Source organism: Euprymna scolopes, chromosome 11, assembly GCF_053919585.1.
Source record: "Euprymna scolopes isolate OS-2025 chromosome 11, ASM5391958v1, whole genome shotgun sequence".
Taxonomy (NCBI): Eukaryota; Metazoa; Mollusca; class Cephalopoda; order Sepiida; family Sepiolidae; genus Euprymna; species Euprymna scolopes.
Genome location: NC_136492.1, coordinates 90390941 through 90405733, shown reverse-complemented (window position 1 = coordinate 90405733; position 14793 = coordinate 90390941). Strand labels below are relative to the sequence as shown.

Sequence of the window (14793 nt, the reverse complement as noted above, 5' to 3'; positions counted from 1 at the left end):
AGGTGTCGTATACAGTATCAGTAAATGTGCAAAGAAAGACTAAAGGACGTCCTTTGATGGTCTGGTTTTGTGGGTCATTGGAAGATCGTGCTGAAATTACAATAACCCATAATAGTTGATTAATAAACTAATATGCAAATATGTTAACCTTGCGACTGATATTTTATCCACATAAGCAGTATATTAAGTTGGTGCGTCTAGTGTGTAAAGTTAAATTAACTTAGGTTGTTTCGATTTTGATATTAGTTTGACAAGTGTATCCAACTTTCAAATTTATTCATTTAGATATATAAAAATTAGTTTTAAGACGATTAATCACAATCAGAAAAATCGGAACTGTTGGGGGTTTTGAAATTGGAAAAAACAAAACCGATGCCTTTTAATTTTTTTCTTTTTTTTGATTTTGTTTTTGTTTCAAAGTAAATCTTCCATTGCTGGTAGTAATAATAAAATAATCAATGTTTATTGCTTTTAAATTAACACCAAAACTAAAATTTATACATCACCTCCTCCTACAAGTATGTTTAGACATTTGAGAAAATGTCGAAACATTTAAAATGTGTTTTTATGGTAATCGGGGAGGGGGAATAACAACTTTATAGTTATATATTTAGAGATTTATAAAGAATCAGAATTGGTAATTTATTGGAATCCGGAATTTAGTACGGAATCTGTAATTGTATTGGGATCGGGGAAAATATTGGAATCGTCCCATCACTAATAAGAATAAATCTGCAGTAGGTAAGCTACACATAATCGTTCAAGAAATCATCATTAGATGTTTGGGTGTATTGTTTATGATTTCTTTTATATCTAAGTAGTGTTTAGTTTAGCTATATTACAAATCGGATTTGTCTGTATTATTATTCTCTCTCGGGATTTTTTCATTGACCAATAACAAAAAAAAAATTTTAAAGAAAAAAAAAAAAAAAAAAAAAGCGGCATTGTTAAACCAGCTTCCTCCTTTGGGGGAAGTTTCTTGAGTATATCACATTTACAAGCAGTCATATATATATATATATCCATCCGATCAGGGAAGATGACGATATTAGGTTTTTGCAACTCTTGCAGAGAAGTGTCAACGTCCTCCTACATGCAGTGCTTGATATTCCCAACTGGTCACCCATCTGATACTGACCAAACTCGACATTGCTTAATCACTGATCTAACTAGAACCGATGTGTCAGTGCGATTATGCACTCATTGAATAATGGCCATATATTCTTGTAAATTTATAAACATTTCTAAGAAAGGGGGGATTAATTAATTTAAAGCTGGGCGTTTTTACTATTTGTGCAAAAAATTAACCCAACATTCGTATTTATATATTTAGATATACGTTCACCGGTATATAGGCACCTGTTTTTTTTGTTTTTGTTTTTCCTGACTCGTCGTTCATTTTCATTCACCAAGTACGTGTGTTATGTTGTTCGCTACTACTGTATTTTTTATGTTCATCAATTTTTGAAGTTGGAACTCCTACTACCAACTCTTATTAACCGAAACCATTGATCCAACTTTCTACATTTTGGGGGATTTCCTTTTGCTTTATTCAACAACGAAAAGACGAGCTGTGCAAGCGTTTTGCATTCTAAAAAAATCCTATTGGAGATGTTTTTCTTGCTTTTTTTTATCCAGGTCTATAGATGGTGCTGGTTGTAAATACTCTCGACACCAACTTTTCTCGTATGCGGGGGAGTTGGCAGGGTTACTTGCCCCCTGGCACCTGTCATTGACTGCTCCCGTTGTTGCTTAACGTTAAGTGCATCATTCAACACATTTCCTTAGAATTATTCTCACATGTTTCATTCGTCTTTAATCTCGGCATTCACTCGAAATTTCGACTACCCACTATTTTCTTTTTCTTTTCGTGTTTTGTTTGTTTTTAAATCATACATGTCTCTCTCTCTCTTCTCCCTCCTGTCTCTCTCTCTCTTCTCCCTCCTGTCTCTCTCTCTTCTCCCTCCTGTCTCTCTCTCTCTTCTCCCTCCTGTCTCTCTCTCTTCTCTCTCTTGTCTCTCTCTCTTCTCCCTCCTGTCTCTCTCTCTCTTCTCCCTCCTGTCTCTCTCTCTCTTCTCCCTCCTGTCTCTCTCTCTCTTCTCCCTCCTGTCTCTCTCTCTCTTCTCCCTCCTGTCTCTCTCTCTCTTCTCCCTCCTGTCTCTCTCTCTCTTCTCCCTCCTGTCTCTCTCTCTCTTCTCCCTCCTGTCTCTCTCTCTCTTCTCCCTCCTGTCTCTCTCTCTCTTCTCCCTCCTGTCTCTCTCTCTCTTCTCCCTCCTGTCTCTCTCTCTCTTCTCCCTCCTGTCTCTCTCTCTCTCTTCTCCCTCCTGTCTCTCTCTCTCTCTTCTCCCTCCTGTCTCTCTCTCTCTCTCTCTCTTCTCCCTCCTGTCTCTCTCTCTCTTCTCCCTCCTGTCTCTCTCTCTCTTCTCCCTCCTGTCTCTCTCTCTCTTCTCCCTCCTGTCTCTCTCTCTCTCTCTTCTCCCTCCTGTCTCTCTCTCTCTCTCTTCTCCCTCCTGTCTCTCTCTCTCTCTTCTCCCTCCTGTCTCTCTCTCTTCTCCCTCCTGTCTCTCTCTCTTCTCCCTCCTGTCTCTCTCTCTCTCTTCTCCCTCCTGTCTCTCTCTCTCTTCTCCCTTCTGTCTCTCTCTCTCTTCTCCCTCCTGTCTCTCTCTCTCTCTTCTCCCTCCTGTCTCTCTCTCTCTCTCTTCTCCCTCCTGTCTCTCTCTCTCTTCTCCCTCCTGTCTCTCTCTCTCTCTCTTCTCCCTCCTGTCTCTCTCTCTCTTCTCCCTCCTGTCTCTCTCTCTCTCTTCTCCCTCCTGTCTCTCTCTCTCTTCTCCCTCCTGTCTCTCTCTCTCTTCTCCCTCCTGTCTCTCTCTCTCTTCTCCCTCCTGTCTCTCTCTCTCTTCTCCCTCCTGTCTCTCTCTCTCTTCTCCCTCCTGTCTCTCTCTCTCTTCTCCCTCCTGTCTCTCTCTCTCTCTCTTCTCCCTCCTGTCTCTCTCTCTCTCTCTTCTCCCTCCTGTCTCTCTCTCTCTCTCTCTCTTCTCCCTCCTGTCTCTCTCTCTCTTCTCCCTCCTGTCTCTCTCTCTCTTCTCCCTTCTGTCTCTCTCTCTCTTCTCCCTCCTGTCTCTCTCTCTCTCTTCTCCCTCCTGTCTCTCTCTCTCTCTCTTCTCCCTCCTGTCTCTCTCTCTCTCTCTTCTCCCTCCTGTCTCTCTCTCTTCTCCCTCCTGTCTCTCTCTCTTCTCCCTCCTGTCTCTCTCTCTCTCTCTTCTCCCTCCTGTCTCTCTCTCTCTCTCTTCTCCCTCCTGTCTCTCTCTCTCTCTCTTCTCCCTCCTGTCTCTCTCTCTCTCTCTCTTCTCCCTCCTGTCTCTCTCTCTCTCTTCTCCCTCCTGTCTCTCTCTCTCTCTCTTCTCCCTCCTGTCTCTCTCTCTCTCTCTTCTCCCTCCTGTCTCTCTCTCTCTCTCTTCTCCCTCCTATCTCTCTCTCTTCTCCCTCCTATCTCTCTCTCTTCTCCCTCCTATCTCTCTCTCTTCTCCCTCCTATCTCTCTCTCTTCTCCCTCCTATCTCTCTCTCTTCTCCCTCCTATCTCTCTCTCTTCTCCCTCCTATCTCTCTCTCTTCTCCCTCCTATCTCTCTCTCTCTTCTCCCTCCTATCTCTCTCTCTCTTCTCCCTCCTATCTCTCTCTCTCTTCTCCCTCCTATCTCTCTCTCTCTTCTCCCTCCTATCTCTCTCTCTCTCTTCTCCCTCCTATCTCTCTCTCTCTCTTCTCCCTCCTATCTCTCTCTCTCTTCTCCCTCCTATCTCTCTCTCTCTTCTCCCTCCTATCTCTCTCTCTCTTCTCCCTCCTATCTCTCTCTCTCTTCTCCCTCCTATCTCTCTCTCTCTTCTCCCTCCTATCTCTCTCTCTCTTCTCCCTCCTATCTCTCTCTCTCTTCTCCCTCCTATCTCTCTCTCTCTTCTCCCTCCTATCTCTCTCTCTCTTCTCCCTCCTATCTCTCTCTCTCTTCTCCCTCCTATCTCTCTCTCTCTTCTCCCTCCTATCTCTCTCTCTCTTCTCCCTCCTATCTCTCTCTCTCTTCTCCCTCCTATCTCTCTCTCTCTTCTCCCTCCTATCTCTCTCTCTCTTCTCCCTCCTATCTCTCTCTCTCTTCTCCCTCCTATCTCTCTCTCTCTTCTCCCTCCTATCTCTCTCTCTCTTCTCCCTCCTATCTCTCTCTCTCTTCTCCCTCCTATCTCTCTCTCTCTTCTCCCTCCTATCTCTCTCTCTCTTCTCCCTCCTATCTCTCTCTCTCTTCTCCCTCCTATCTCTCTCTCTCTTCTCCCTCCTATCTCTCTCTCTCTTCTCCCTCCTATCTCTCTCTCTCTTCTCCCTCCTATCTCTCTCTCTCTTCTCCCTCCTATCTCTCTCTCTCTTCTCCCTCCTATCTCTCTCTCTCTTCTCCCTCCTATCTCTCTCTCTCTCTCTCTTCTCCCTCCTATCTCTCTCTCTCTCTCTCTTCTCCCTCCTATCTCTCTCTCTCTCTCTTCTCCCTCCTATCTCTCTCTCTCTCTCTTCTCCCTCCTATCTCTCTCTCTCTCTCTTCTCCCTCCTATCTCTCTCTCTCTCTCTCTTCTCCCTCCTATCTCTCTCTCTCTCTCTCTTCTCCCTCCTATCTCTCTCTCTCTCTCTCTTCTCCCTCCTATCTCTCTCTCTCTCTCTCTTCTCCCTCCTATCTCTCTCTCTCTCTCTCTTCTCCCTCCTATCTCTCTCTCTCTCTCTCTTCTCCCTCCTATCTCTCTCTCTCTCTCTCTTCTCCCTCCTATCTCTCTCTCTCTTCTCCCTCCTATCTCTCTCTCTCTTCTCCCTCCTATCTCTCTCTCTCTTCTCCCTCCTATCTCTCTCTCTCTTCTCCCTCCTATCTCTCTTCTATCTCCCCTGCAATCTGTCTCTTTGTTTCTTTTCAATGTCTCTTGTTATTTATTCTACTACAGAGATCGTTGCTGTAACTACATTGTGATAGCTCTCAAACTGAACCCTTTTATATATATACTAGCGGAGGTACCCGGCATTGCCCAGGTATTTGGAGGTGTGTGTGCTGTTAAATAAAAAAGAAACCCGGGGGAGGGGGTAAAGTTGGTAGGATCGAACCCGAAGCCCTGAGGCGAAGTTTGAAAATAAAATCGGCCAGCCAGAATGAGTTACTGAAAGATGTTTGAATTTTTTTAAGTAAGAACCAAATTGACAGGTGCGCGCACGGCTATTCAGCAAATGAGGTCAATGACCCGGTTTGTTATAAGCGAAGTAAAAAAAGAAAATAACGTTAAAACTTAAGCGGGGGGAGGGGTAATCAAAACCTCAAAAAAAACTAACGTAAGGCAAACGAACGATGTTAAATGTAAAAATCGAAAAAACAAAAAAAAAAACAGGAAAACGAACACGTGAAAAATGGCTTAAATAAGCCTGTTTCGATATTAAAATTTAAAAAATCGGTTGGTACCCGGGTGTTTTTGGGTGTCACTAAGAATAAGCAAAGTAAAAAAACAGAAAAACGAACGTTACGTGAAAAATGGCTTAAATAACACTGGTTCAATATTTAAATTAAAAAAATCGAAAAAAAAAAAAGAAGACATCTCACACCACAATTTGAACCCAAAACGTTTAGATAATGAACCAATGCGCTAACCAACTGACCTAACACAACGTACATGAAATTTAGTCAGTTTTTCAACTATTTAAAGTAAATCAGGTCATGATGTCATCTGACGCATGCGTAGAACCGGTCGTCATCACGAGAGGACCGTTTTTGTTGATATCTCATGTAGCGCTGTCGAAAATTGTCGATTTCGGGGTGAAAAAATTAACGTTTTTGGCCAATTTTTCGATATTTTTCGAGCGAAGGATGGCGCTTCGATATGATACCAAGTTTGTGAATTTTCGTCGTGTCTGTCAAAAGTTTTTAGTGGACATACAAACATACATACACACATTTTCGCTTTTTATATATATATATATATATATATATATCGTGCTATGTTCTAATCACTGCAGCACTGATTGTTTTAGAGATACTTTTTCATGTAATCTTGCTGATGCTAAATGAGATATCAGTTTTTTTTTGTTTTGTTTTTTTAACTGCACGTTGGTTTTAATTATTCATTCTAGATAACAAAAGATTCCACTGAAGTGAGTTAATTATTTTCTGAGTGAGAAAGAAAACTAGTGAACAATTGGGAGTTTCTGCTATATTTAAGATTTAAAAAAAAATTATGCCAAAAATAGAATTATTTGGAAAAACCTGAAGTATTATCCTTAGCAAATTAGTTTCCTTATTTTATTAGCATTTTATGATTATATTATTATATAACTTAACGTTATTTTTATGGCAAGTGCTTGACTGAACATCAATCTATGGTACTCCTCTTGCCAAACTTTCACAAAGAAAACTCGACTAGTTATAAACCACTATATATGATTTCCCTCATTCTCTAACTGTACCTAAATCTTAACGCAGATTTTATGAGCAAAGTTTCTTTCCCAGAACTACTCGCCTATGAAACACTGTTTCGCTGGCCTGCTACCCTGTTAAATACAACATGGTAACCTTCAACTCCAATGTAAACAAGTACTACCCTGCCACGTTTCGTTCATTAATCCATATCCTCGAGTGGCCTTCATACCTTGGTAAGTGGTGACTCCCAAATAAAAAGAAAATGAAAGAACTTATATATATAATCTTTTATATAAATCTCACCGGTCTGTTTAAATATATGTACGTATGTTTGTATGTCTGCCTAAAACTTTCGACAGGGGGGGGACCGATTTTCATGAGATCACTTTCGATGACAAATGTCAAAAAATTGGACAAAAACATTAATTCCTTCACCCTCAACGGGGCACTTTTCTACAGGGAGGGGTCGCTGTTTTTGCTGATATTTTCGAAAGTTATCCTCTCTTTTTGATTGACTAGCCTTAATTTAAACATACTTCACTTCCGGTTTGGTGATGGGCCCAACAGCAAACACGTCATTTCTTTATTTCACATTCTTTTCCTCCTTCACGGTACGTGTTCAAGCCTACCTACCTACCTACCTACTACCACTTTTTTTTTTCTCAACGCACACCTCCAACACCTGGGCAACTCACGCTAGTTTTTTTTATATAAGTGTATTATACAAGGTGGCCCATTTAAAAGTAGCCCATAAAATGTAGTAGAGAGGAGGAGCATTCTTTTATTGTTTAAATTACGTGTAGCATCATAAAAGATGCTGAAAGTGCTCCCTGTTTACATCTATGCATTTCAGGGCACGTTTAACATTTGCAGATAATGCCTGTAGATCTTCTCTGGTGATTCTCCTAATAGCGTTGGTAATGTTCTCCTTTAGGTGGCTTAGAGTGTGAGGATTATTTGCATAAACTTTTGGTTTTGAAGTTCCCTCAAAAATAAAAATCACATGACAAATCTGGGGAACGTGGAGACTATAACTCTTTGCTTATTGTTCTCTTTTGTAAACATGTCATGAATTCGTGTCTGTGATCTGTGAGACATCTCATGTAGCGCTATCTTGTTGGAAGAATTGCATTTTGTCTTGTGGTGTCAGTTTGTCGTTAAGAGAAAGATTAGATAGATTGGGCTATTTTTAAGTAGGCCGCTTAATATGAAAACAAAATTGATTAGAGAAAGATTAGATATATCGGGATACTTTTAAGTAGGTCACCCTGTATTACTAGTGTGACCCCATGAAATTCCATGATTGAATCCTTAACGTTAAAATAATTTTTCTAAATACTTTTGAAATAAATAAAATGAATATTTTTAAGTCTACGATTATCAGAGAATTCTATTTGATGTATGATCCGATTTTTGAGATAGTTCATTTTAATATGAGTAAGATCTAAATTGTTGGCAGGCAAGACACTAGATACTTAACAGTAACTTCGACAGTTGAGGACATGTGTTGCATGGAGAGAAATGATATGAAAATTATACAATGGATGTGTTATGTGGGTATTAAGACAGACTAAGATCTTACGATAATCTTAAGGGAAGATTACATCCGATCAGTATAAGCTGTATGCAGTTCAGGAGACTTTGTTTGTTTGGGCACAATGAAAGAATTGATGAGAGTTCTTGGGTTAGTAGATGTAGAACAGTTGGAAGTGACAGGGAATGGCCAAGAGGAACAAGGAAGAAAGTGATAAAGATGGGTTTGAAAGAAAGAGGGATAAATAAAGACCTGATCAGAGATAAGTTAGTTTGAAAATCAATTCCTAAAAGCCATTCAACAGATGCTAGCCTGTAAAATCAGACGTTAAACCAAATATAATTTGTTCATATTAGGTTGACAAGAAAGTTCTTCTGGAATTTTGATTCTAAATGATGTATTTTCAAATAAGTTTTCGTTAATAGCTTTACTTAATATAATTTTAAAGAGCGTTTTTCGCTGTAAAACTGTCTTTTCAGAATGCTGAATACATGATGAAAAAAAGGCAAATTCACACAATTTTCTTATTTCAATTCAAGCTAGGCCGAAAAGCTGCTGAAACAGCTTGCGATATCAACAAAGTGTTTGACTCGAAACTGACGAGTCTTGAAGATAATACGTATAGTTATTAGCCATCGGATGCTGACAATGATCAGTTAAGAGCCTTAGTCAAAGCCAATCCATGCACAACTGTTTAAGAACTTGCTTCTGAATTAGACATAACGAATATGACGATTTCCAACCACGTGAAAGAAATCAAAAAGACAAAAAAAATTGATAAATGGGTGCCTCGTGCGGAAATACTGTTATGTCATCCTCCCTTCTTTTACGCAACAAGAACGACCTGTTTCTTGACCGGGTTGTGACTTGCGATAATAGGTTCTTTATGACAACTCAGCTCAGTGGTTAAACGTCAACAAAGCTCCATGACACCTGCCGAAACCAGATTTGCACTAAAACAAGGTCATGCTGACTGTTCAGTGGTCTGCGACCGGTCTCATCCATTAGTTTTTCTGAATGCATCGGAAACTTTGACAACAACACTCACCATTAGTCAATAGAAAAGGCTTACTTTTCCTTCACGGCAATGCCCGACCGCACATTGCTAAACCAACTCTGCAGAAGGTGAACAAACTGGGCTACAAAACTCTGCTTCATCCGACATATTCTCCAAATTTCTCACCTATCGACTACTTCTTTTTCAAGCATCTTGACAACTTTCTGCATGAGAAATGCTTCAAAAACCTAAGCAATATCAAAAAACGCCTTCAGCGACTTTATCACCACCAGAACAAAAGATTTTTATATTACTGGCATAAATAAACTTTTGTGTTGCCAAATGTATATTGATTCTGATGGTGTGCATTTCGATGAATAAATTTGTTTGAGCCGAGATATGTTCATCCGAATTTAAGAGTTAAAAACTGCCAGAACTTTCTTGTCAACCTGATTTTAAATAGAAATTAGATTTTGGGTTTTCTTTCGGCAGCTGCATAACTCTCACTTCCCTCAGTTTGTCCTTTAGTTCTCACATTTCATGAGCAAGCTTTCTGACAAATGGGGAAGAACTGCTGTTTTCTGTGTTGGAATAATTCATCTAACACTTATCATTGTCTTTTTTATTTTATTTTTTTTTTTACAGTACTTTGGGTTTTGTTTATTACCTCCTTGCATGTATTACCTCCTTGCATTTATTACCTTCATGCCTACTCTAGAGTGATTTCCTAAAATAAAATTGCAAACTTTAGTAAACGAGATAAAATTTTCTAAGGCATGTAGATGTAGGACAGTGCAGACACAAGGAGAAAGCAAAAGAAAAACAAGAGAGGAAGTGATAGATGGATTTGAGAAAAGAGGGATACATGAAGACCTGGCCAGAGATAGATTACTTTGGAAGTCAAATTCTAAAACAAGCATGATGTGATTAGACAATGTCATATTTCAAATGAGTTTGAATGTTAACTCATGTATACGCATTTTACTTCATTTTGAATTTACCATAATCAATTTTTTTAAATTTTTTATATTACTTTCGGCTTTCATTCAATCTCCAGAGACAATGGATAGTCCCTGTAAGCGAGCCTCTAGAGGTTGGATCTTGTAAAGCCAATCACTCTTTTTTTAAAACTGGTATTGCTTGAATCCAGTGGCAAGAAATAAAAAAAATGACTGGAAACCATAAGCAAAGAGCTCTCTCTCTCTCTCTCTCTCTCTCTCTCTCTCTCTCTCTCTCTCTCTCTCTCTCTCTCTCTCTCTCTCTCTCTCTCTCTCTCTCTCTCACACACACACACGCACTTTGTTTTATCAAATGGTCACCCATTTTAGTAGTGACCACTCAGCATTGCTTAACTTCAGTGAGAACCTATGTGTCAACATGATTATGCTGTATACAATTTGTCATTGGCATCCTAATTATGACTTTTCTCCTTGATTTATGGAAATCCTTGTGGTTTGTTCTTCTGCTTTAAAGATGCTGCCATGTAAGATGATGATGAAGAAAAATTGATCCCCCCCCCCTCCGCATCCAACTAGTTCAATCGCTGTTATTCCTTTTCAACCATCCGAAGTAATTCATTCCGAGGGGAAGAACACTCTGTACTTTGCAAGAATTGACTTTTTTTTTTTTTTTTTTTTTTTTTCCTAAAAGTTTTGTTATTGATTCGCAACCTAGCTTTCTTCTCAATCGTTTTACCATTACTCCTGCTACCGCAGACTGCTTAGCACCTTTTCCAACTGACCCGGTGTCAGTCGAAGCTGAGATTGAATACTATCATCTCGCAGACCAGTCCCCCATACCACGCGGTGGATCGTAGCACAGGAGTCTATGCTGGAGCATCAGCTGCTCTGTTTATAACTTTTCCTTGCATGTGTGGAAATTCAACTCTCTATGCATGGGTACAACATTGGGACGCTGCAGAGTGCATCCACTCAAATGGGTATGAGGAACATTTTTTTTTTCTTTTGCTAATCCAAAACACACGCCCATATCCATATTATACTTGTTTGTCCGTTACACTTTTTCTTGGAAATTATTGGTTAGATCTGGCTGAAATTTTGTGTGGACTTCTGTCATATAAGGTGCGCAGTAAACTAAGAATTATGGTAGCTGTTCGACGCACAATTAGGGATTAATAAGGATTAGTATTTAAGGCAAAAATTAGCACAAATTTAACTATGAGCAACCATCAATTTGACAAAGAACTCACTCTAAATCGCGCTATAACTTTTTTGCCGTTTTTAATGGGTTAAAAGGTCTAGTGTATATAATATATAGATATATAAACACACACACACGTGCGTTTTTGTGTAATTGTATATATTCTAACCTGCTGTTTCTCATGATGTGTTTAATATACATAAAACTAACAAAAATGTCCTGCAAACAATGCATTTAAAATCCTGTTTAAAAAAAATTGTTTATACACTCATCGAATGTGTGTGTGTGTGTGTGTGTGTATATATATATATATATATATATATATATATATATATATGCAGTGTAACCCGGATATGAGACTTATCCGGGTTACACTGTACAGTAACGCATTCTAATTTGGGAACAGAGAAAATCTCTTATATCCGTTTTTCTTATATTCAGGTCTCTTATATCCGGATTACACTGTGTGTGTACATATATATATACACACACACACACGATTTTTTTCTGTTCCTGTGTGTGTGTACATATATATATATATATATATATATAAACACTTTGAAATACTTAACTGTGTTTGTATATAAAAGTACTCATTAAATGTATGTGTACATATATTTATATCAAATTGACACACACATTCAGTCGAAAACTCTACACTCTTTAAATGCGTGTGTGTGTGTGTGTGTGTGTGCAAAGAGCATATTTCAAACACAAATAGGACATAATCTAATAAATTTAAAAACAAAGTTTTTTAAAATAATTTTACTGCAACATAAATTTAACGTTTACCAATTACTTAATCTTAACACGTGTAAGTTTTGAAAGTAACCCTTTTGTGGCATCTACTTCAGTTGTTAGGATATAAAGAACTCTCCACATTTCCTCATCTTTTCTTTGTAAAGTTCTAAATACATATGCACTTGTTTTGTTTTTTACAATTTGATAAACGTATTCTATTGTGATTCTATTGCTTTTTATAACTTTTTAGATTTTAAATAAATATTTACAAGTGTTCTTAGAATATTATTTGAGGATTATATAGTATTTATTTCTCTTTCTCTGCGTCTTATATATGAAATAAAATATCGTCTCTAAAACACGGGGTATGATATAATCTAACGTAAGGGAGGTAATTCTCATAGTCTTACGAAATGCTTCACATAGCTAATAAAGTAGCTGTCATTATCACCAAAAAATAACATTAACTTATGTTTACAGAAGGAGCTCGATTACATCTTTCAAAACATTATTTCGTAATGTTAAATTGAAAATTAAAATAAAAAACAAATTATATAATTTTGTTAAATCAATAAAATTTATGTCTTATAACGAAAATCAGAGAATGTTATTCATTCAATAAAAAATTATGACATTATTTGGTTTTCTAAAAATTTCAAATAAATTTTTATATATTTCCATGTATAGTATTCACTCCTTAACTAATGAACCGATCATGATGAATTATGGAATCTAGATATACTTGACAGCACTAAGTAGTGTGGCCACATTATTTAATAGGGTGAACTTTACCATTTAGTGGTGTGAACACTCACCACAACTTTTTTTTTTTTGTCCTTCGACAAAAGGAAGGTTGACTTATAAATTCATCCTTAACTACACCTTGAAAGTTTTTGAAATTTTGCACAAACATTAAACATGATATGAGTAAAAAAAAGTAACAGAACGGATTTTCTGGGAAAACTCCAGTTGCTCCCCCTAGGGGTGCTTTTCGGGTTAAAATGGCTAAAATTGACACTTTTGTACTTATTAAAAAAAAAAAATTGATGCCTTGGATTTTTATAACCTTTCTGAAAAGTTGTAACTAACAGATTTTTATGATTCTGTTTGTCTATACTTCGCGAGAACTCTTGCATGTGTTCCAGGGGCTCTTTTAGGATTAATAAAAACACTCCATTTTTGGGACTATTTTACCATATTTGTCCAAAATTTTCTGTGTATGTCTAGCAGTTTTTCATGGTGCTGAACTCAAATTTAAATATGTTAAGGCCTTGGGGACTTTGGGGGTTAAATGGGGGTGATGGTGCAAATGATGGACTTTGTCATTTCTTTTTTTGCATGGTGGAGAACTCAAATTTACGTATGTTAAGGCTTAAAATTGCACTGTTTGTTCATTTTCACCAGGATTTGACATTTTGGGGTAAAGGGGGGGATGCTTAACTTAGTCATTTTTTAATGCTTCATTCACTGTGCACTCACGGTGCACGCTTCACTTTTTTTATAAATAGGCTAGATAAAAAAAAAAAAAAAAAGTTAATGCAGCAAACAATTGTTCTAGATTAAATTTGGAGTTATATTATGTAAAAAAAAAAAAAAAAATTAACTAAATTAATGTTTCAATAATATCTGCGAAATATACTTATGAAATTATTATGGGATAAGTATTCTAGGTAACCGAGTAATGTATGCACTTTTATTCTTTTTTTTTTTTTTTTTTGTGCTCGTTTTTTGCATTAAATGAAAATCCCTATTAATCCTTACTATTTCCTATCAGTGTATTGAATAGATACAACAATACTTAGTTCACTGCACCTTGTCATAACAAATACCATTCTGAATTTTTGAGATGAGATGTGAATGCTTATGTTATGTTGATTAATCGGACTATTATTCTCATCTTGGGTGTTGTTAGTACAATGTTTCAGTCGCTGCAACCTACGACCTTCTTCGAGTGTTGAAAACATGCTCCTTTTTCTCTACTAAGAAAAAGAGGGTTGGCTCTGCATTACAAGAATCTGAACCGTAGGTTTGAGGGTGGGTCCGTAGATCATAAAGAAGGTTCAATCTCCAGGAGTCACACAGGTATTTTTTAAAGGCTTTCCTATGATTCAATTTTTCGTGATATCTGTACGAATTGTTAATGTTAGTGAACAAATGTTTTACGATACAGAAGATCAATGCCCATGCATATTTTTAGTTTTTTTTAATATCAGCTCTGTAGTTTCTGAGAAATCTTTTGGAGTAAGTGTGGTATTGTGGTGACTAATTTCTATTGATCTCTAACTGTGCATCGAATGGATACCACCATACTTAGTTTGCTGCACCTTGTTATAATAAAGGTCCATACAAAATTCTAGCTAGATCGGCTCAATCGTTTACTTGCCATAAATATACATTTTACATTTATGAAAATACCATCTGGCTTTGCCAGCTCTATCACTTCACACCAAATTCACTGCATAAAATTTTAAACATTAATTTGAAATAATAGACCTTTTATGTATAACTTTGTAAAAACACGGTACAAAGTTTTCCTCGTTTATTTAAATAGCTAAACATTAACATTTTGGTAATTTTGAATCAGATTTATTTTCTGTAAATGTAAAGAAAGGAAAAGAAATAATCATTTTTCATTGGAATCCTTTTAGATGAGTAATTTATTTATTTATTTATTTGCGGACTGTTATCCTCATCTTGATAGTTGTTGTTGTTGTTTCATCACGTTTCGGCCAACTCATCCGAGTCTCATCAAAACGTAGTTAGACAGCAATAATTATGGAAGGTAGTAATTACTGGGGATACAGTTATGAGACTCAGCATTTCATATCACGTCGCAGTTAATCACCTAAAGAAGGATAAAGGATGAGTTGGCCAAAACCGTGATAAAACAAGAACTATGAAGATAAGGATAACAGTCTGCAAATAAAAAATAAATTGTCT

At 37.5% G+C, this 14793-nt stretch overlaps 1 protein-coding gene across 23 annotated transcripts in view; it reads left to right on the top strand.

Moving 5' to 3' along the window:
• Positions 1 to 14793, top strand: part of LOC145287959 (disks large homolog 1-like) — a 909452-nt gene that overhangs the window by 467512 nt on the left and 427147 nt on the right. For 2 of the 23 annotated variants that reach the window (XM_080135932.1, XM_080135929.1), the window contains exon 1: positions 10699 to 10891. The exons of the other annotated variants lie outside the window; for them this stretch is intronic. In XM_080135932.1, the coding sequence (XP_079992058.1) occupies positions 10847 to 10891 (45 nt within the window). In that variant the 5' untranslated portion in view covers positions 10699 to 10846. Of the gene's footprint in view, positions 1 to 10698; positions 10892 to 14793 lie in introns of those variants that run through there. 23 annotated transcript variants of the gene reach the window in all.